Below are 23,049 nucleotides of genomic sequence, written 5' to 3'. Positions count from 1 at the left end.
AACAGCTCATTTTGGGGCATCTGGCTGGCTCAGTAGAGCATGCAACTTGATCTCAGGGTCATAAGATTGAGTCCCACGTTGGGCATAGAGATTAAAATTTTTTAAAAAGGAGAAATAATTTTCAACTTTTTAGCATTCATCAGAATCATCGGCGAGGCTTGAGAAGGGAGTCACATATGGGAGCTTAAAAAGTTGAGAAGCTGAAATATATATAGTACCCAGCTTAAGTGGAAAAAGTGAACCACCACCATTCTCTTGACTTGTGCTTCCATCTCTGGCATCAAGCCACAAGAACCTTTAGAGAGTTCAAAGTCTTCTAGTTTAATTTAAAATCAAGTTCAGCTATTTCTCTTTCAAATTCTCCATGGAAATCCAAAGGGACTCATTTCCATGCCTTCACCAATTCCCCCTAAGGCACTTCTCTCCATTTCAGCTGGTCTGTTCTGCTTCCATTCCCTGCCCCCAAAATCCCCTTTCAACTTTAGACATTCTCTATCAACCCCTCCCAAACCACTCTAGTTCCATCTCCAATTCTGGATCATCATTGTTCTAGTTCTCCCATTCCTATTCCTGGGCAGTAAACCTAATGTTGAAAAAAAGCACGAAATCCTACCAACTTGGCTCATATAAATTACAGTAACTCACCACTTGCTCCTACTTGGCAATTCCTAACTTTTGATTGGCACCTGAAAATCCTGAACAAGTCCCATCCAGTGTGAGCACCATTTCCCCTTCACCTGAAACTATCTGAGCCTACGTTATCTTCCTTTGTTGGAGAATGAAGGATGAAGGGTACTGGTTTTCAAGACAGTAACGCTCTCTCAGCATCTCCTCTACCCACTCAACTATTCTCCACCCAGCAGACAGAACAAGTTTGTGTAACTTAAAACTGGGGCACCTGGGTAGTTCAACTGGTTAAGTGTTAGACTCTTGATTTTGGTTCAGGTCATGATCTCATGGTTTGTGAGATGGAGCCCCACATTGGACTCTGCAGTGTGGAGCCTGCTTGGGTGCTCTCCCTCTCTGCTCCTTCTGCTCTCAAAAACAAATACACATTAAAAAAAAAGAAAACGTCAATTCTCACCACTGTATAGATGCCAGTGGCCTCCCACTCCTGCTTAAACTGTATCGCAACTCCCCATCAAGGCTTACAGGCCGAGTGTCCTGGCCCCTGATCAATCTCAAGCCACCTATCTTGCCTATGTCAAGCTCTTCCCAGCTCCAGGGTCTCTGCAACACTGGTTTCTTCCCTAAGAGACTAAGGGCTCTTTTCCATTCACCTAGTTCCTTTACCATCTTCAGGCCTTGGCTTTAATGTTATTCCTGAGAAGTCTTCCTTTTTCAGTGGATTTAAAGCCCACCCTACCCTTTCTATCCTAGCTCCAAGAGTATCAGAGTCTTCCTATCCTTGCACTAACAGAATCCCAGGCGATACTCAGGCTGCTGGTCTGGGACATTCTGAACATCACTACCCTAGAACAGACAGTTCAGGGTCCCAGCTGTTTGCTGCATTTAGCACTGGCCAGACGTCAACTTTGGACACGTCCATGCTGTATGGCCACGAAGAATGAGCCAGCTCATTCCTCATTTTCACTTATAGTACTGACACTAGTCTCTAAAACCCCCTTATGTGTTCCTAAAGCAGTGCTATCCTGACTCTCATGCTCCTCCAGGACTCATCCTTTTTTACACAAAGGGAAAATGTCTGGGGCACTGGAGTCAGCTAAACAAGAGCCATCTTATTATCAGCAACAACCATCTCTGTTGAGGGTGGGTGACTGGGCAGGTCTGAGTTTCAAGTTTCCTTAGGAAGGTATGCAGAACAATCTGTGCTTTTCAAAAACATTTCTATGGTAGTTCTTATGTACATTAGTGCATTACTTATAAAAGTTGTTTATGAGTAAGAATATTTAATTCTATTAACAAAATTCCATTTTCCAGGCTTTGGGTTATCCATACATACTGTACCATATAAACTGTTATTTTTTATTCTTTTTGCATTTTATTTACCCATATTTAAGTGCATTAGTAACTCCATTACTATGTATATTGAAAGAAAATGTACAATTTGTGTCCATGTACGGAAGCTGTTTTGAAGCATCTCAAGTAGTTGTAGTGAAGTTGATCAAAAACTTGAAATGCAAAATTTTGGTATTCATTTTATAAATAACATTCCTATATATTTTATGCATCATCTCATCTGGACCAGTGAATTGAAAATATTGAGTGTAGAGTGAAACAAACACACCTAGCAAAAGTGAAAATTTAAAACATTTTACAAAATAACTGCCTACTCCCTTAATCCTATGAGGTAGGTATTTTTTTTTTAAGTTTATTCATTTATTTTGAGAGAGCACATGTGCACACACACAGGCAGGGGAGGGGCAGAGAGAATCCCAAGCAGGTTGTGCACTCTCAGCATAGAGCCTGACGCGGGGCTCCATCTCACAAACTACAAGCCGAAATCAAGAGTCAGTCAGTTAAGAATGGGCTACCCAGGCATCCCTAGGTACATTTTACTTTTTTTTTTTTTTCAGATGAGGAAACAGGTCCCAAGACGCTAACTAGCTTGTCCAACATCATATTCTTAGTAAGTAGGACTTGAAGCCTGGCTCCCATTGTTCTATGACAGATTTACTTCACAGAATTGTGGAAGTTACATGAAACACTTTACTCAGGTGTTTGGTTCAAGACCTGGATTTTTTTCCCCTCAAATTCCATTAAGAGGGACAGTTCCTTTCTAATTTGACAATGCTATTTCCACACCAAACCTGCACTTCCAGTACAAAATCTGTACTTCAGACTATTACTTTTCACTTAGTCAAAGAAGAGTTTCCCTAAAAAAGATGTCTAAGCCATCAGACTAAACCAAATAGCTCCTCATATTCCCTCTGGAACTGGAGACATCAGATCATTCTTTCTCCTCAACTCCCACACATCTCTTTTGTCCTTTCCTTCCTGTGCCTCCCCTCCCCTAATTCAGCATTTAGTTACCTCACCCACAAGTTATAGGCTCCATTCCATATACCTCTAGAGTCAACCTCACCCATCACCACCTAAGTCTCCAACCATCTGCCACTGGTTACTTTCCAAATCTACCTCTCCAATATAACTCTAGTAAGAAAAATGGCCAGCCACACCTACTACACTTTCTCATTAACTCCCAAAGTTTTTTCTTCTTTACAGGCCTGAGATCGGCTCTTCTACATTCCAAAAATGACTCCCTGTTTTCTCATTATTCAAATTCTTTTTATTTTTCAAGAGGCCCATCTTGAAATGATCCTATCTATCAAATAATCAAGTTCTGGATCATCTTTCCCTTCTATGAGCACGTGGCAACTTAGAGAATCTAGAGTATACACATTTGGCAACTAACCAAATCACCTTTACACTCATGTCTCATTTTCGAAGTCTTCTGTAACTAAAGACCTTTTCTTTTTTGTACACCCTACAGTGCTATACGTGATATCAGTTATTTAAGGGGCGCCTGGGTGGCTCAGTCAGTTAAGCGTCCAGCTTCGGCTCAAGTCATGATCTCACGATTCGTGGGTTCGAGCCCCGCTTCATGCTCTGTGCTGACAGCTAGCTCGGAGCCTAGAGCCTCCTTCAGATTCTGTCTCACTCTCTCTCTGACCCTCCCCTACTCACGCTGTCTCTCAAAAATAAATAAAAAATATTTTAAAAAATTAATAAAGAAAACAACAAAAAAAAACTTTTGAGAGAGTATCAGTACTGTACGGTCCTGACCACAGAGGAAAGCTTGGACAACGGGAGGCCTAAGAGTCCCAGATCGAAGGGACCCTTTCTGTTCCTATCTGAAGTGTTGGAGGCTCTTCAAACAGCAAGCACCATCTAAAATGTGTAAGACTACAAGTCAGATCCATCTGTATTAGTGGGGAAGAGCAGACGCTGAATGCTACTAGCAAAGTGAACAAAGTAAATAAAAACTGAGAATAGTCCCAACTCCCATGAATCTCCAAACAGTGACAGGGCGCAACAATTCCTTTCCTTTATTTCTTCCCCTTGTAAAGTGAGATTCAAGTTGAGTGGCAAGTCCTTCTTGTCTCCAAGTCCCCAAACACAAAAGAATGCAGGCACCAAACCCTGGACTGGGTAACAGCACAGGCCTCAAAACTTGCCTCCTGCACTGAGCTGCAGTAACTGTTTATATCAGTAAGTCAGCATTAAATCCACCAAAAAGAACAGCACCACTCAAAGACCAGGGGACCAGGTGGGCTTGAAGCGTTCTGGTGGACCACAGTAGGGTTCTTAGTGATGAAAGTCTCCAGACAACTGGCCATATAAGTTTGGCTAGATGGAGCCCACAACGATGGTCATCTCTGTGTATATGGAGGGATGTCAAAAGGCCAGCTCAGTCCTCTGAAGAAAACTGTGAAAGGCTAGTTTTTCAGAGAAAAGGAATCAAAGTGGTACCCTGGTGAGATCAAGACCATACTTTGCCTTCCTGTGCCTGAGTAGTTGCTGAGTCAGCTGCAGACCAGAGGCAGGCTTCCAAGCAAAGAAAGGGAGACAACAGGGTACTTCTAGGCCACACAAGCTTGTCCTTCAGGAGACTTCCACAAAGGAAAACTCACTCTCGGGGTCTGTTGACCATGACCTCACCCAGAGCCTCCAACACTTCCCGCTTGTAGTCCTCGAAGTCACCATCGATCTGGCTTACACTCTGCTCCTCCACTACCCACAGCTGGCAGTTGGTTTCAGTGATAAGTCGGGCATCATGGCTGACAACAATCACAGCTTTGAAAAAAGATGTGAGAAGAAAAGAACAGGGAGGAAGGAGGCAGAGAAGAATGAGAACCTGAAAGAAAGGAGCCCCAGCCAAGGCACACTATAGCCTGGTCCCCAAGGAAGGAGGAGGGTACACCCTGAGCCAACTTACCACCCTTGTATTCATTGATAGCTTCCCCAAGAGCATCAATAGACTCGATGTCCAAGTTATTGGTGGGTTCATCCTATGGAAAAGACAGTCCATGACGAAGTATTACAATTCTTTTTATTACTGTCACCTTTACCCCATCCCATAGTCCAGCTCACTCACCAAGATGAGGACATCGGGTTCCCGACAAGCCAGCTCAGCAAACACAACTCGGGCTTTCTGCCCACCTGAGGCAAAGGAAAAAGAGGGCCATCACACTTCACTGTCTTATGTTTTTGAAGATAAACTCTGAAAATGTGTGTGTGCAGAGATTCCCCAAGTCCTAGTTCTTTTCTGACTCTAGGTACAGTCTGGGCCTGTGAAAACTGAGGACACCTTCCCTAACCCCCTACAGTGGTACCAGAGAGTTTGCAGATCTGGATGGTGTGGGCATGACTCTCAAGGCCAAAGCGGCCTAGGCACTTCCGAGCATCCTGGTAGGGAAGGTTGAAGCCCCGCTGCAAATATTCAGTAGGTGTCTCCTCCATACGCAGCTGCTCTGCATACTGCTGGTTGAAGAAGCCAATTTTCTGCCCGAGAGAGGAAGATGGCTGTGAAAATCATACTTCCTCCATCAGACTCTTACTCCCTAATTCCCAAAGCCAACTTACCAACCGGTGGTTCTTTCTCATTTCTCCACGAGTCTGCAAGGAAAAAGCAAGTGGAAAGATAAGGGACTGGGGAGGAAAGTGCTGCCCCTCCACATCCCCATTATTCTGAAGGGGAGATAAATACCAGAATTGGGCTGGGAATAAGTCCATGCAAGAAAGGGAACCCAGATATTCTCCCTAATGTGACAAAGGCACATCCAGGAAATGACAAGAGACAGAGCCAAGGGGAGTGAGATGAAAATAAAGAAGGGGAGACAAAAAGCACAGATTCAGAAACAGGAGGGGAATGACCACAAAGAACACCCCTGTCCCACCCAGCAAGATCCACCAATGGCATCTTTTTCAGGGTTCTGCCTCACATGGGGGTTAAGACACTGTGAGAGGATCTAAGAAAGAACACTTTGAGGTGTGTGAAGAAATGGGCCCTTCTCAACACTTTCTTGGAGGGAGTAGAGATGGTTAAGCTAATCAAAAGCACTGTCTGGCAGTATGTTGTAAATCCTAAAAACAATCCTAGGCAGTTTATCCTAAGAAAAAAATCTATACTCATAAACACATACAATAAGAATATTTACTTGGGCACCTGGGTGGCTAAGTTGGTTAGCATCTGACTTCGGCTCAGGTTATGTCACAGTTCACGAGTTTAAGTACCGCAACAGGTGAGCTTGAGCCCCCCTTGGGATGAGCCCTACTTTCTCTCTATCTCTTCCCCCCTTCTCTCCCCCTCATGGGATTCTCTCTCCCTCTCCCTCTCTCTGCCCCTCATGGGATCCTTTTTCTCTTTCTTACCTGCCCCTTGCTCACTTGCATCCTCTCAAAAAAAAAAGTTTACTATAGAATTGACCTTCAGTGAAAGAAAAAGCAGAAATAACCTGAATGACATCAAATAAATTATAAATCCACAAGAAACAAATGCACACAGGTAATTATTGCCATGGAAAAATGCTTGATGTATATTACCCGAGAATAAAACAATTCATCTGAGAACCCATTTTTGTTAAAAAAAAAATATATGCACATTTGCAGAGAAAAAAAAGAGAAAGTAATCCATCTAAATTAATACTGGTTATCTCCAGACTTTTCTGACTCCTGCAATTTTGTTTTTAAATTTTTATTTTTGAGAGCGAGGAAGAGCATGTGCATGTGCACACATGCATGTACACACGTGCAAATGGGAGGGGGCAGAGAGGGGAGAGAATCCTAAGCAGGTTCCATGCTGTCAGTACAGAGCCCAACATGGGGCTCGATCCCAGGAACCACGAGATCATAACCTGAGCTGAGAGCAAGAGTCAGAAGCTTAACTGAGTCACCCAGGTGCCCTAACTCATGCAATTTCTAGTTATTCTATAATGGACTTACATTTCTTTAAAATTTTTTTAATGTTTATTATTTCTGAGAGAGACAGAGAGACAGAAAGAGAGCAGGCAGGGGAGGGGCAGAGAGAGAGACACAGAATTAGAGGCAGGCTCCAGCCTCTGAGCTGTCAGCACACAGCCCGACGCGGGGCTTGAACCCATGAACCATGAGATCATGCCCTGAGCTGAAGTCAGACACTTAACCAACTGAGCCATGCAGGTGCCCCTGGATTTATATTTCTTATGTAACCAAACACACAAGGGGGAGTGGTGCCCCCAGTCCAACCCACTTCTACTGGCTCACTCCCCTGATCAAAAGTGTTCTCTACAGCACCTCTTAAGAAAGGGAATCATCTATGATGAGTTCTATATTTAAATCTCCAGCACAGAGGGGGCTCCCTGATTCTAGTGTCTGGTGAACAGCTGCCTTTTCACACTTGTCATGCTCTCTTGTCCTGGCTCCAAGACTTACTGGCGTCAGCTTGCCCGTCAACAACAGGAGCAGGGTGCTCTTCCCCACGCCATTAGGGCCCACAATGCAAACTGCAAAGAAAAAGGTGGTCAAGAGATCCCCAGAAACTGTGCTTGCAGCCCTGCTCCGTATCCCTAAGCCACATGACACCAACTCACTCCTTGAATCCATGTCAATGCCAAAATCCAGGTTCTTAAAGAGTGGTTTCTGCCCCTCATAGCCAAATGTCACACCTGAGAATCAGAAAAGAAGTGACAGACTTTTCAGAGTCACTCTGAAGGTGTCCTAAATGTCTTTCCTGGCCTCAGAGAAAAAGGATCCCATGCTGGGTGGATGACCTGGGGTGCATACACTTCCACCCTGTGTCACAGGGGTCTGCAGCTGCTCACCATGCAGACCCAGCACAGGAGGGCTGAGTGGCGGGGGGTTAGGGAAAGTGAAGCGCACAGTGTACTCCTTGGGGCGCTTCAGGAGCTCGGGGGCCTCATGTGATTCCTCATCCTGGTTTTTCCGCCGACATTTCTGTTGTTTTCGAGTCAGAGCTTCCTTTGTTTGCTTTTCCTGGAGAGTAAGGAGAAAAGGAGAAATCCACACCCTTCATAGCAGTCCCTGAATTGAAGGGCAGTGTTCCAGAGTTCCCTCATTCTCCATACTTCGAGAAAAGCCCCCCAGGTGCTTACCGCCTGCTTGGTGGACTTGCCGCCTGCCTTTAGCTCCTTCAACTTCTTCTCCTGCTTCTCATACTGCTTTAGCAGTTCTTTCTGCTTCTGCTGATACATCTTCTTGAAGGTCACTGAGGCAGAAGAGGAGAATGGGCAACAAAGGTTGTTTTTCTCCCCAGCAGAGAAACAACCAGGACTGTTGAGGACAGAGGTGGGCATCATTGTCTAGACTCTTAAGATCTAGCTAATCATCGCATCCCTGTGGGTCTTCCCTTCAAGGCCTCTTCTCGAGGCCCTCTTTTCTTCCCCCAACTAATGATCCTCCTTACTGTAATTGCCCCGATAGTAATGGAGCCGCTGGGCATCGAGATGGATAATATCGGTGCAGACATCGTCCAGGAAGCCTTGGTCATGGGAAACGATGAGCAATGTCTTCCGCCAACCCTGGAGGTAGCTGGGTTTTAGAGAAGAGTGTGGAGAGGTCACAATGGTCAGATTAGAGTTAAGTCAGGGGAAGCAGACAGACAATGAAAAAAAGGGAGGAAAAGAGAAAGGAACTGGATGAAATGCTGTCAAGGACAGAGTGTAAAAAGCTAGAGGAGACAAGGACAGAATGGCAATCAATGATGCAAAGACTATACTCAAAGGTGACGCACTTATTGAGCCAGATGACAGCATTGAGGTCCAGGTGGTTAGTGGGTTCATCCAACATCAGCAGCGTGGGCTCCATGAACAGTGCCCTAGAAGGTGGGGCAGCAGAATGTAGGGTCAGGGGTAGGAAGATTCTTGCTCAGAGAACTCCACAGAGACCTCTGGCAGGTGAGACCATGAACATTCCTTCTGCATCTCTCCTCAGAGAAGCTCCTGTGCAGGAGATGAAGAGAATATACCCCCAGGTAGGGAAGCAATGCAAACAAATATAGGAGGGAGCAGGACACCTTGAAACTTCCTACTAGCCTTAGAAGAACGGAAAAAAGAGAAAACTCCCCACCGTGATGGATTGATGCTAGAAAGGGGAGAGCAGGAAGGTGGGTGGCCCACCTGGCCAGGGAGACACGCATGCGCCAGCCCCCAGAGAACTTTTGTGTGGGCCGATTCTGCATTTCAGGGTCAAAGCCCAGACCAGCCAGGATCCGCCGGGCTTTGGCCTCCGCAGCTGCTGCCCCAGTCGCCCGCAATTCCTCATATACCTGGAGGAGGGAGAAGAGGACACATTTCGAAAGGTTCCAGGAACCCCCAACTCTTAGCCCATGTCCCCTGCGCCATCTCCTCTACCTTCTCTAGCCTCTCAGCAGCTGTGTCATCTCCCTGCTCCAGCTGCCCCTGGAGCCGTCGCTCCTCTTCTAGCAGTTTCAATCGTTTGGTGTCTGCCCGAAGAACAGCCTGCACTGCTGGCGTCTCATCTGCTACCACCTCTATGGGGAGAAGAGGCTCGTTGCCCGGAGGGCCAAGACTTCCATTCCTTCTTTTCTTCAGCTCAATTTTGGGTTTGCCTGACCTTGCCCAATTCTTTGTACTTGTTCCAAAAAAATTTTCTCCAGTGTCTCTTTTCCTTAGCATTTATCTCCCAGTCCCCAATCTCCCTCTAGAACCTTTCCCACTTCATAACCACAATTTCTTCTGTTCTTGGTTGACTCTTCTACTCCAACTGCCCACCCCTCAGGCCCCTATCCCACCACTGGCCTCACCCTGCTCACACAGCAGCACGTCGATGTTGGGAGGGATGCTCAAGGCCCGGTTAGCGATGTGCTTGAGGAGAGTGGTCTTGCCCTTGCTGGGGAACAAGAACTATTAGAACCAGGCCATCCCTGAAAAACCTCTTCTTCACTTTCCAGCCCTTCCCTTTGATTAACTCCAGCTCTTCTCCTCACCCATTGGGTCCCACTAGTCCATAGCGGCGGCCAGCTACAATGTACAGGTCTGCATTGACAAATAACTCCTTGCCGTGGGCTGAGATGCTGAACTTCTCCAACTGCAGTCGTCAGGGAAGCAGTAACAGAGGAAAGAAAGAGCACATAAGAATCCCCCTTACAGACAACTTTCTCCCTTCTGGGAAGCCTCTCACAAAACAGCTCCAGCATGACCCTCTTCACCACGCTGGTCCACTGCTTTGAAGAGGAGTCTCCCGAAAAGTCTAAGCCAGTCAAGCCCATCCTATCCTACTTGCTCCGCAAGGGTGGACCCATTTACTTCTGTTGGTTTTCCTATCTTCTCACTGAAGCTGTAGAACTTAAGGTATGGAAAACACCTCTAAACTTTCTATCAATGGACTAAGCCACTCATACCTTGCTTCCTCGGGTGCCATGGCCACTCAGGGAAAGGTGGCACTTCCCTGAGTAAACTGGTGGGAGGTAGCCCCTCAGGCCTTACCTTAATGTCAGATGCATTTTCTAACATGGCTTGGCGGGAGGACACCTCTGCTTGGGACACGGAGAAATCATTTTCAGCAGCACTGGCTGCTTTTAATGAAGCCACCTGGCGTTCATACTCCATCTGAAAAAGGAAAAACCACATGAGGCCATTGTCTGCCAGTTACCCATAACAACACAGCCTCAGGTCATCGAAACCAAAAAAAGGCCCACAGAATACAACTGTTTCTTTATTACAACTGTTCTTGCAGTAGTCTCAAAAGCTCTCTTTTGCCCCAATTCAGATGTCCTCAAGTTTAAAAAAATTATTATTTTTTAAAGATTTTAAGTAATCTCTACACCCAATGTGGAGCTGGAACTTGATCAAGAATTCCATGTTCCACCTACTGAGTCAGCCAGGAGCCCCCCCGCCAATTGAAATATTAAAAAATTCAAACACTCCTAACTTTGACCAAGACCTTACTTGTTTCTTTAGCTTTTTCTTCTCCTTTTTGCTAAGATGCACACAAGGATCACCAGTCTTAGACTCCCCTTCTTCTTCCTCTTCTCTTTCTTCCTCTGAACTCTGTGAGAATAAGGAGATGATGAAAAACAAGAGACCCCTTCTAGAACTCAGGTTTCATGTCATTCACCCAGTCCCACAGTTAGCTTGTTCCTTCTCCAGAGTCCTAAAATATCTTGCTGAGTCTCTCACTCTCTCATACACACCCCTGAGCTCCCTGGAGTCCTTCATCCACTTCTGCCGGCAGGAATGATAGAAAACAAATGGTATGAACAGTATGTACAAAGTATAACAATTTCACATGCCTACAAACAAAACTGCCCATAACACTGGGGAGGAAATAAATGAAACATTTTTTTCTTGTGTATGAAATGAGTTTCTGTGGCTTGCATGTTAAAATGAAAAAAACAGGTCCAGAAACCCTAACGTACAGCACTAAGAAATCTAAGAGAATCTAGAATTACAAAAGTGCTAGAGGTGGAGGGACTGCAGAGATCACTAGATCATACAGATAAGCAAGCCCTGAGAAGGTAAAAAGGCCATACAGGTGGTGAGTGGCAGAGCCAGAATCCAGAACATCTGAGGCTAACACCAGGGTCCTTTCCTCTCTGAGTCAAGGACCTGAATGAATTATGGGCCAAATATCACCTGATGCCTATTTTTATACAACCCAAAAGCTAAGAATGGTTTTACATTTTCAAAGAACTGTTTTATAAAACAAGAATATGCATCAGAGCTTGTATGTGGTCCACAAAGTCAAAAATATTTACTATGTGGCCCTTTACAGAAGCCTGCCAACTCTGCCTGTAGGAAGGTCACCCCCACATCCTGCTCCCCTCCCCTAACCAAGAACCATAGAAGGCTAGTCCCTCAGCCCATCTTCCTTCCCCAATACCAAAATACGCACCTGTTCTGCCTTCTTGGCCTTGTCCTTCCCTTGTCTGGATGGTTCCTTTTCTTTAGTTATTTCCTCTTCTTCATCCTCCTCCTCTTCATTGTCCAGAGAAGCAAATTTATTTTGAGGCTAACAGGAAAAAGACAACAGATCTGATGAAATGCTCTAATTCCTGAGATCCAGCACCTCCTCCTGCCAATACTCCCTCACCTTGGTCTTCCTCTTTGACTTCTCTTCCTTTCCCTTTCTGCCCTTCAACCCAGGCTGTTGTTCCTCAGATACAGCCTAGAGAACACAAACACATACACACACACACACACAAAATTAATTTGCTAACTTGTTTACCAAGCATTTCTAGGGAGTCTAGAACTAGGAGCTAACTACACTGAGTGCTGCTCAGGAAATGAGGCCAAGGAAAACCCTAGTTTCTAGCTTGAGATGAAAACAATGAAAATAATTAGATGATGTCAGCAAAGCTAAGGAAAAGCAAATCAGGAAAACAACATGGGTGGAGTGGAGGGCTAGCACTAGCACTAGAGGGCTTCCTTGAGAGGGGACATCTTGAGAGGAAATAATGGACTTAAGCCTGGAGAGAGCACTCTAAGGAAGAAGACACAACATAAAGAAGAAAGAAAGGCTTCGGGGTGCATGTCTGGCTCAGTTGGTGGAGTATGCAACTCTTGATGTCGGGGTCATGAGTTCAAGCTCTATGTTGGATGTAGTGCTTAAGGGAAGGGGAACCTGGCCGGCTAAGTCAGTAGAGCATGCAATTCTTGATCTTGGGGTTAAGTGTAAGCCCCAAGTTGGATGTGAAGATTACTTAAAACACAAACAAGCAGGGGTTCCTGGGTGGCTCAATCGGTTAAGCATCCAACTTCAGCTCAGGTCATGATCTTGTGGCTTGTGAGTTTGAGCCCCGCATCAGACTCTGTGCTGACAGCTCAGATCCTGGTGCCTGCTTTGGATTGTCTCCTTCTCTCTCTGTCCCTCTCTAGCTCATGCTCTCTCTCCCTCTCTCTCAAAAATAAACATTAAAATAAACAATAGGGCGCCTGGGTGGCTCAGTCGGTTAAGCATCCAACTTCTGCTCAGGTCATGATCTCACAGTCTGTGGGTTTGAGCCCTGCATCGGGCTCTGTGCTGACAGCTCAGAGCCTGCTTTGGATTCTAGTCTCCCTCTCTCTCTGCCCCTCCCCCGCTCACTCTCAGTCTCTCAAAATAAAATAAAGACATAAAAAAAAAATTTTTTTAAATCAAAAACCAAACCCACAAATACTTCAACACAGGCATAAAACTGAATGCCATAGTGTGAACAGGCTGATTTGAAACACATACATGAAAGAATACCAAGTAACCCTGCAGAGGGCTCTAAGTGAAAAAGCAAAGGCTTGAGGTCCTTTCTTTGCTTCAGATTTTGAGTCTAATCTGGGGTGCCTGGGTGGCTCAGTCAGTTAAACGTCTGACTTTGGCTTGGGTCATGAGTTCAAGGTTCAGGAGTTGAAGCTTCACATCAGGCTCTCCGCTGTCAGTACACAGCCTGCTTTGGATCCTCTATCCTCCTTTTCCTGCCCCTCTCCTACTCACACACGTTCTCTCAAATAAACGTTAAAAAAAAAAATGATTTTGATAGTGTAAGTCAGACCTGAAAAAACTAATTTTATTTATTTATTTATTTATTTTGAGAGACAGAGAGAGACAGCAAGCAGGGGAGGGATGGAGAGAGAGTGAGACACAGAATCCAAAGACAGGATCCAGGCTCTGAGCTAGCTTTCAGTACAGAGCCCGATGCAGGGCTCGAACCCACAAACTGTGAGATCATGACCGGAGCCAAAGTCGGATGTTTAACCAAATGAACCACCCAGGAGCCCCATTTTTATTTTTTTAATGTTTGTTTTTGAGAAAGAGAGTGTGAGCAAGGGAAGGTCAGAGAGGGAGACACAGAATGTGACACAGGCTCCAGGCTCCAAGCTGTCAGCAAAGGACCCGATGCAGGGCTCAAACCCACAAACTGTGAGATCATGACCTGAGCCGAAGTCAGACGTTCAACCAACTGAACCACCCAGGCATCTCTAAAAGAAGTAGTTTAAAAGCAGGAAAAGGGAAGCCTGGCTGGCTCAGTCAGTGACACATGTGCCTCTTGATCTCAAGGTTGAGAGAGCCCACACTGGGTGTAGAGATTACTTAAAAATAAAATCTTAAAAAAACATTAAAATTAGAAAATTAAAAAAATAAAAGCAGGAAAAAAAGCAAGGGAATTACCACACCACGGCCAGAAAGTGCTATATGGGGTGGGAGTGACTGGCAGAGAGGCCACTTTCACCTTATTGATACGATTCTTTTCCAGCTTGGCAGGCTTGGGAGGATGTTTTTCTTCCTTCTCCTCATCCTCACTCTGATCCTGAATCAGGGCTGCAAAAACATTACCACCCTAGACAATAAAAGGGCCATACATCAGTGGGATAGTCAAAGATGCACCCCTGGGGTCTCTTTTTTTTATCACAGAGATGGCTTACCTTGGTTTTCTTCCCTCCTCGGGGTATTGGGGCAGGTACTGAAATTACAAGCAGGGGTGGGCAGATGAGGTAGAAAACAATTATAATATCTGGTTCCTCAATCTAATCCAACTTAAAGATCAAAAAATGAGGTACTAGTATTACTATTCATGACTCAGGGACTCTGGAATCCATTTCCCCTCAGGTCATTTACCCTCATCCTCCTCATCACTGGCTGGCACTGAGAGCTTCTTAAGACGTTCCATGAGCTCTTTGTCTTCTCCGTCATCATCCACGTCCTTCTTCCGCCGGCCTTTTCGAGTGTCTCGTTTCTTTTTTTGCTGCTGAAAGGAAAAGAGAGTAAGACAATGAAGCCCAGGTCCCTGCCACATCTCTGCAACACAGAGTTCCCCATTAGCTGACTGAACCAATGTGGGCTAGACCCCTGGATACTTGAGAACCTGCTGTTGCTGTTGCAGCTGCTCCTTCTCTTTGAGCACTTTCTCTTCTTCCCCGGCCTGTTTATCTTCTACTGCCAGTTCCTCAAAGAACTGAAAAGGGAGTTAAGATATAGGTATATGTGGATCAGAAACCAACGAAGTCCTTCTCTGCCACACACAGGCCCACTGACCCTCCAGTCCACCCTCACCTTGCTTCCTTTCTTGAAAAGATCTTTCCTCCTCCCTTGGAACCCCCCACCTCCTTCACACGGGCCTATTTTGATTGAAAACACCCACTGTCATTTCTTATCCACAACCCTCATTTACTCACTGTCTTTTTGGTCTTTTTGTCCTTCTTTCCTTTCTTCACCACTTTGTCTAGAAGGTTAAGCAGACATTGTGAATGCTTATCAACAAATTCTAAAGCAGCCTGACCTCCCCTGCAAAGCTCTCAGTGGCTCCACCCTATTTTACTATTGTCTATCATTCCTTAGGCATTTTCACTGTCCCAACTATGCCTTGGTCTAGAGTGGCAATGGAAGGGAAAAGGAGAATTTTTAGAGTGAAGACAGAGGTGGGAAGTAAGTGAGACACACTACTCAGAAATGACACCTACATTTTTAAAAAGATTTTATTTTTAAGTAATTTAGTAGATTAGTTTAAAGTAATCTCAATACTTAACATGGGGCTCAAGCCCACAACCCCAAAGAGCCCTATGCTCCTCTGACCGAGCCAGCCAGGTACCCCAGAAATTCCTGTTTTTAGCTTGGCAAAACTGGTTGGGATAGTGGTATCATTTATTAACTTAGGATAGGGGCGCCTAGGTGGCTCAATCGATAGAGCGTCCGGCTTTGGCTCAGGTCATGATCTCGCAGTTCGTGAGTTCGAGCCCTGCATCAGGCTCTATGCTGACAGCTAGCTCAGAGCCTGGAGCCTGCTTCAGATTCTGTGTCTCCCTTTCTCTCTGACCCTCCCCTGCTCGTGCTGTCTCTCTCTGTCTCTCAAAAATAAATAAAAAACATTAAAAAAAAACTTTATTAACTTAGGATATACTCAAAGAGAAGGTTCTCTCTCTCCAGCTCTGCCACCCATGAAGGGAAAAGCAGGACAAAGATATCATAAATTTGGTTTGCCATGTCATTTGTGAAAAGCTGCAGACTGTGTAAATGGAGCTGTCTAATAAGTAAAGGAACATCTGGGTCTATGCTCCACCTGCTCTGCTCAAATAACATTCTAGCACAAATCACACTCTGTTATATTTACCTGTTTGTACATTAGTCTTTCATCCCAGAGAGCAACCTGACAGACTGTTTAGCTTGTGTTCCCATGGAACAAAGTGGGAAGTCTTATGTAAAACCTGACTGAACAAATTCCAGCTCCTCCCTCCTATCCAATCCTGTTTCCCTGAAAGCAGGGGACTATGTCTAACTCCCTCTCTCCCTGCCCCCATGAGAATGGGAGGCAACCATCAGCTTTACAATTCTCTTCCTGTCCAGGCCTATCCACTGTCACATCCCCCTTCAAATCATCTTATCCATCCACTGCTATCCAATTCTATCCAGAAGCACTTCTATACTATCATTTAGTTAAAAAAAAAATCAGGGGCACTTATGTGGCTTAGTCCATTAAGCATCCAACTTTGTTTTTTTTTTTTTTTTTTTAATTTTTCTAATGTTTTTTATTTATTTTTGAGAGAGAGAGACAGCATGAGCAGGAGAGGGTCAGAGAGAGAAGGAGTCACAGGATCTGAAGACAGGCTCCAGGCTCTGAGCTAGCGGTCAGCACAGAGACTGATGCAGGGCTCGAACCCACAAACCGTGAGATCATGACCTGAGCCGAAGTCAGACGCTTAACCAGCTGAGCCACCCAGGCGCCCCAAGCGTCCAACTTTTGATTTTGGCTCAGGTATAATCTCACAATTCAAAGGTTTAAGCCCTGCATCATGTTTTGCCCTGACAGTGCAGAGCGTGCCTGGGATTCTCTTTCTCTCTCTCAAAAATACACATTAAAAAAAATATTATCAGTGGCTTTCTGCTACCTACACTATTTTTCATTCAAAAAAAATTTTTTTAATTAATTTGAGAGAGAAAGAGATAGTGTGAGTGGGGGAGGGGCAGAGAGAGGGGACAGGAGAGAGACTCCCAAACAGGCTCTGTGCTATAAGCAGAGCTGACATGGGGCTTGAACTCACAGAACCACAAGATCATGCCCTGAGCTGAAATCAAGAGCTCCTCCCCTTCAGCACACCACTTAAGCTGCTGCTAACTTCAAAGGCTAATAGAACACCTCCTTACTATCTCTTCCCCCAATTACTGTTTTCTATCCTTGTCTTCACAGAGTCTCCACAGGCTCACACTAGCTCTCTCCTTCCTCATTTCCCATTCCTTTTTGAACATACTCCTATCTGATTTGGGTATCATCTTCTAATAACTACCACTTTTGCCAAAGTTGCCACTGTCCCTTTAGTTGCTCAATCCAAAAAGAATTTTTTTAGTCCTGATTTTGTATGACTTCTCTGCAACATTCCACGCTACCACCTCCTCTTTCTACTTCCCTCCTGTCATTACTTAATTTCAGGGATCCTGTTGGCTCCTGATTTGCCTTCAGTTTCTCTGGCTGCACACCTTTCTCAGTCTCATTTCCTCTACCTCCTTCCTTACCTTAATGCTCTTAATTGTTGAGGATCTTCTGGGTTTCTGTCTTCTGTCCTCTTTTGACTTCAATCTGCATACTCCCTCTAGGGAACTCCTCTGAATTCAATGTTTCAACAACACTTGCTTGTATGTTTACTTCTGGCCTAGATCTTTCTCCTTGCCCTCTCCACTTAGAAGTTCCCCAGAAATCCCCAACTCAGCATTCAAAAGTTGACCTTATCTCTTCCCACTCCCAACTCTACAGTCCATTACCGATCTCAAGCAATAGTATACTACCCACTGAGTTACTTAATGAATGTAATCCTTAATTCTTCTCCCTTCAGTCAGTTCTCAAACCTGCTCAATGCCATTTCCTCAGTAACTCTTTAATATTCACTGACTTGGCTTATCCTTACTCCTTCTCACCTAGATCACTACCAGCACCTCATGGTAGCCCTGCCTCCAATCTTGACTAATACAAGCCATTCTCCACTGCTCAGTGTTGTCAGGATAAGCTGATCATACCATGCCTTAAGTACTTCAATGAGTCCTAATGTCTTAAGAATTAAAGTCTTTGGAATAGCGTATAAAGCCTTCTATTATTTGTGTCCTGCACACCTTTCCAACCCCAATTACATTAGTCACCCAATACAGGCTCAACTATGTCTTTACCTTTGCACAAATTTCTTCCTCTGCTTGGAATGCTCTTCCCCTTGTTAACTCATACTGATCATTCCAGAATCAACTCAGCTGTCACATACTTCTGGGAGGCTTTGCTGGCATTCCTACCCTGTCTGAGTAGATGCTTCTCCTCTCTTCTCTAGGTCTCACAGCATTCTCAAGCACATTCATCACTGTCAACCACTTTTGGATTAATGCTGTCCCCTCTACTAAACTGGTTGTACCTTTGGGGCAAATCTTATCTTTTATCTCTACATTTTCAGTTTCTCTGCACAGTAACAGATACACAGCAGGCATCCAAAAACTGCTTGAAAATAGAGTCACTATATATTTACTGTAATTATTTGTAACTATTTTATGTCCACTTGAAGTGGCTTCAAATTTGGGAGGATGTCTTCATATTTTTTCTCCCTTCCCTTCCCAAAGCAGCTGTTTAACAAACCTTAACCAGTTCAACACCCAGCAACGACACTTCACTCTTGCTCCAGATGAGTCTGACGCGTATTATGAAAGAATCCAGGGAGTCAACCTCTTGCTCCTGAGAGGGTATGGGTGGCTGGGTGGGTGGCTGACGCTGTGGTGTGTGCATGAGCTCGCAGTGGGTAGGGTGTAGCACGGTTTTACGGATTCCCTTGGAATGTGGAATACAGCGCGGTAGGGAAGATGTCCAAAAGGGAAGAAAGGGAGGACTTTCTCATTTCTCCCCATCGTTTCCACGATACCATACGCTTTCCCTCGTCTCTTGCCAAATCCCACTGAAACTTTTGCGAGAGAGCCAGGCATTTTCACTCCCACCCCAAACTCGTGGGCAGGCTAAACTCTTTTCTGCCGGCCCCATTAGACGCATGCGCAGTAGCCTCCCTCAAGGCTCGGTCAGTTTCACAACCCGTGACCTCCTCCTAAAATATGTGCACTCTCTTCCTCCCTTTTCTATCTAGTTCGTTCCCTGTTTATCAGCCTCACCTGTGGGGCTCGTGATCTCTCCATCCCCGATCCACTCGGGCTCTGGGGGCTGCTGCTTGGGTCCTTTCGGCATTGCTGTGGCAGTTAAAGCTACTCTGGCGATGCCGGGCGGTATTTCCGCTTCCGGCAGCCGGGAGACCCGAATGGGGCGGGCTCTCCACTTTGGCGCCACGGCCCGGCCCCTGGGCGGTGCACGTGCGCGCCGTGGCGTCACCTGGGGGCGTGCCAGCGGCGTTGGGGCGGGGCCGGCGTTTGCTAAAGCAGTTATGTCTGCGTGTGAATGCTGCGGCGTGGAGTCCGCGACGCTGCCTGAAAAAGTACTGAGCGTAGTAATTTCGGACTACTACGAAGGAGCAAAAGCTTCCTTCTTTTGTTTGTTTTTGTTTTTTTAAGTGATTAGGAGCAGGAAGACGTAGTCCATCTACTTAGGAAGAGGACTGGTGTTGAGTGTAGGGTTGTAAATGAGGAACTGTAGCCTAACAAATCACGGTATGGTAAAGCTTGGGTTCATTTTAGGGGGCGGGGAGGTGGGGGGAGTCACAGTTTTATTGATATATAATTGGTATGCAATAAACGTATACAATAAATTGACAGGCAATAAATTGCACTTTGATCAGCTTTTACATATATACACCCGTTAAACCGCCACCACAATCAAGATTTGTGTGTGGAAGCAAGATGCTCCCATAGCTCTCCTTAACCCATTAAAATCATGTTTTTGTCCCTACCATTGCTTGAGTTCATTCTTGCCAAGGTCAACAGATAGGAGACCAATTCTCTGTCCATATCCTACTCTGCTAGCAGCATTTGACACACATGATCATTCCCACCTTTTTTTTTTTTCCAGGCACACTACTTTCTGCAGGTTTCCCTTCCGTTTCAGAGGCTGCTCCCTTTCTCTCCTTCCCTGGCTTTTTTTTTTCTTTATGTTTATTTATTTAATTTGAGAGGGAAGGTGCCTGAGAGCGTGCTCCAGAGGGGCAGAGAGACAGAGACAGAGAGAGAGAGAGAGAGAGAGAGAGAGAGAGAGAGAGAGAATCTCAAGCAGGCTCTGCACTGTCAGTGCAGAGCATGACTCAGGTTCAATCTTACGAACCATGAGACCATGACCTGAGCCAAAATCAAAAGTTAGTCGCTTAACCGACTGAGTCACCCAGGTGCCCCTCTCCTGGTTTCTCTGGAAGTCTAAATGTTTTGGGGCACATTTTTTTGACATTTGTCTCTTTCTAGACTTATATCAACTGTGTCTCATGACTTTACTATCCATAACTGATGAATATCCCTGGATGTCTCTTCTTGACCCGAACTTCTGCCCTCAGCTCCAGGCTCACAAATCAAACTGCTTATTGGCCATCTTCTCTGAGATCCCTAATAAATATCTCAAATTAGTAGATACAAAACCGAGTTCTTGTTTTTACTCAACTGTTTCTCTTCCAGGTTTCCCTTCAAGAAATCACACCATCTTTCATTTAGTTACTTGGGCCCAACACTTGAAAGGTCATTCTCTTTCTCAATTCCCCCTCATCAGCAAGCCAAGTCTACTTCATTTATTCAAAAAATATATTTATTGTAATGCCCAGGTGGCTCAGTCAGTTAAACATCCGACTTGAGCTCAAGTCATGATCTCATTGCTTGTGAGTTCAAGTCCCACATCAGACTCTGTGCTGACAGCTCAGAGCCTGGAGCCTGCTTCAGATTATGCTTCCTCTCTCTGGCCCTCCCCCACTCACACTGTCTCTCTCAGAAATAAGCATTAAAAAATGTTTTTAAATGTATATATTTATTAAGCACATGGTATATGCCAGGCACTCTTCTAGGCTCCTGGGATCAGTGAATGAAATAAAGATCTCTGCTTACATTTCTAGTAGGGGAAATAATGCTATGGAGAAAAGATAATACAGGTCAAGATAAAAGTATCAGGAGGGCAGAGATTGTAGTACTAGACAGTTCATGAAGCCTCAGTGAGGTGAAATTCAAGCAAATCCTTGAAGAAGCTGAGATTTTTGGCTGCATGGATTTCCAGGAAAGGAGCCTTTCTGGGAGAAGGAATAACTAGAGCAATGCTCTATAACAAAAGTATACTTGGCATATATGAAGTGCAAATAGCAAGGAGTCCAATGTGGCTGGAGCACTGTGAATGAGAAGAATTTGTTGGAAAGGCAGAGAAGTAAAGCAAGGTCTGGATTGGGAAGGGTCTTGCAGGTCATCTTAAGAATTTGGCTTCTATTCTTGTCTAAAATAGATAGTCAAGATAGTCATTACAAGGTTTTGAGCAGAGCAGTGACATGACCTGACCTACATTTTAAAAGGATGACTTTGGAGGCTGAGCTGAGAATAAATTGTTCAAGTTTATTCTCATAAATTGAGGAGCACAGTGTGGGGAGGAATGGGGAAACACAGGGTAGGGAGAAGGAGGGTGACATGTTAGGAGGTGTTGGTGACTCAGACCAGGGTGATGGTATTGGAGGTGGAAAAAATGACTGATTTCTGGATATGTTTGAAAAAGAGCTAGCAGGTTTTGTTAATGAATTGGGTATTGGATGTCAGGTGTGACTAAAAAAAAAATTCAAGGATGACACTAAGTTTTCTGGACTGAACAAGTAGGAAGATAGAGTTGCCATTAACTGAGACTCTAAGACATATCCCAAATCTGCCCACCTCTCTCCATTTTTACACTAGACCAAGCCACCATCTCTTTTCCCTGGACCACCAAAGTGGCCCCTAACTGGTGGCCCTCATGTCAGTCTCATTCTCTAGTCTATCTTCACACCTACATTAGCGGCAGTTTTACAATGTAAATCAGTTGGGGTGCCTGAATGGCTGCAGCTCAGGTCATGATCTCCTGGTTCGAGTTTCAGCATGCATCAGGCTTTGTGCTGACAGCTCAGAGCCTGGAGTCCGCTTCGGATTCCGTCTTCCTGTCTCTCTGCCCCTCCCCTAGTCTCTCTTTCTCTCTCAAAAATAAAACAGAACATTAAAATTTTTAAATGTAAATCAGTTTTGCGGCACCTAGGTGGCTCAGTCAGCTGAGCATCTGACTATTGATTTCACCTCAGGTCATTCTCCAGTTCAAGCCTGGAGCTGCTTGGAATTTTCTCTGTACCTCCCCTGGTCTCAAGGGACTGACTCTCTTGAGAGCGCGCGCTCTCTCTCCCCCTCTCTCTCTCTCCCTCTCTCTCTCTCAAAAATAAACAAACTTAAATTGTAAATCAGCTGTTCAAAACACTCAGAGCTTACCAGGTTCTGTATGACCTGGCCCCTGTTGAACTTCCTGATCTCATCTCCCATAGTCTAGCCTTACTGGCCTTCTGTTTTACTTCAAACTCATTCCTGTCTAAGGGTGATGTTCCCTATGCTTGGAATGCACTTCCCCCAAACATTCATATGTTTGCTTTTCTATTCAATTTCAGCCTCTATTCACATTTTACCTCCTCAAAAAGGCGCTAATTGTAGTATTGACTTGTTATCTCCACCTGTCACTCTTCAGCCTCTTTCTTCACTTTTTCTTTAGAGCACTTATTATTTTTTTAAGTGATTAAAATTTTTTTTACTGTTTTTATTTATTTTAGAGAAAAAGAGAGACAGCATGAACAGGGGAGGGTCACAGAGAGAGGGAGACACAGAATCTGAAGACAGGCTCCAGGCTCTGATCTAGCTGTAGCACAGAGCCTGAGGGGGCTGGAATCCAAGAACCGTGAGATCACGACCTGAGCCAAAGTTGGACGCTTAACCAACAGCCACCCAGGTGCCCTGAGCACTTATTACTTAAGATTATTACTACACATGTACTTATTCTATATCATCCTCAAGATTGTAAGCACCATATGGGTGGGGATTTTGTCTTTCTCATTGTTATATCCCCAGCCCCTAAACAGTGCCTAGCCCAGAGTAGACATTAAAGTATTGAATGAATGTGAAACTTACATAAGACAATAAATGTAAAAACTTGAAAATGGTACCTTGCACAGAGCAAGCAATAAGAAGACGCTACACGCTGAGATCTCTCCCCAGATCTCTCTGGCCATCCCTCCTCAATCT

The 23,049-nt window shown here is 44.9% G+C and overlaps 1 protein-coding gene across 3 annotated transcripts; it reads right to left on the bottom strand.

The window, feature by feature from the left end:
• Positions 1-3,984: 3,984 nt before the first annotated feature.
• ABCF1 (ATP binding cassette subfamily F member 1) lies at positions 3,985-19,150 on the bottom strand. Of its 3 annotated transcripts, none has more exons than XM_029944761.1 (25): positions 19,012-19,150; positions 15,066-15,112; positions 14,756-14,845; positions 14,509-14,638; positions 14,316-14,353; positions 14,123-14,230; positions 12,013-12,087; positions 11,815-11,931; positions 10,869-10,970; positions 10,407-10,529; positions 9,908-10,008; positions 9,725-9,810; positions 9,312-9,451; positions 9,078-9,226; positions 8,693-8,776; positions 8,366-8,490; positions 8,055-8,167; positions 7,764-7,935; positions 7,533-7,607; positions 7,375-7,445; positions 5,548-5,580; positions 5,298-5,466; positions 5,060-5,124; positions 4,901-4,973; positions 3,985-4,758 (listed from the first exon to the last, which is right to left on the bottom strand). In XM_029944761.1, the coding sequence occupies exons 1-25, from the start codon at positions 19,082-19,084 to the stop codon at positions 4,592-4,594; spliced, it is 2,526 nt and encodes an 841-aa protein (XP_029800621.1). In that variant the 5' UTR covers positions 19,085-19,150; the 3' UTR covers positions 3,985-4,591. The 3 variants fall into 3 exon arrangements, with proteins under 3 accessions (XP_029800621.1, XP_029800622.1, XP_029800623.1); XM_029944762.1 differs by having other exon boundaries at positions 14,509-14,635; XM_029944763.1 differs by lacking the exon at positions 14,316-14,353 and having other exon boundaries at positions 14,123-14,211.
• Positions 19,151-23,049: the final 3,899 nt, after the last annotated feature.

This window comes from Suricata suricatta, chromosome 7 (assembly GCF_006229205.1).
Source record: "Suricata suricatta isolate VVHF042 chromosome 7, meerkat_22Aug2017_6uvM2_HiC, whole genome shotgun sequence".
Lineage (NCBI taxonomy): Eukaryota > Metazoa > Chordata > Mammalia > Carnivora > Herpestidae > Suricata > Suricata suricatta.
Note: the sequence above shows the minus strand (reverse complement) of the source record. Positions and strands in the feature narration are given on the sequence as shown.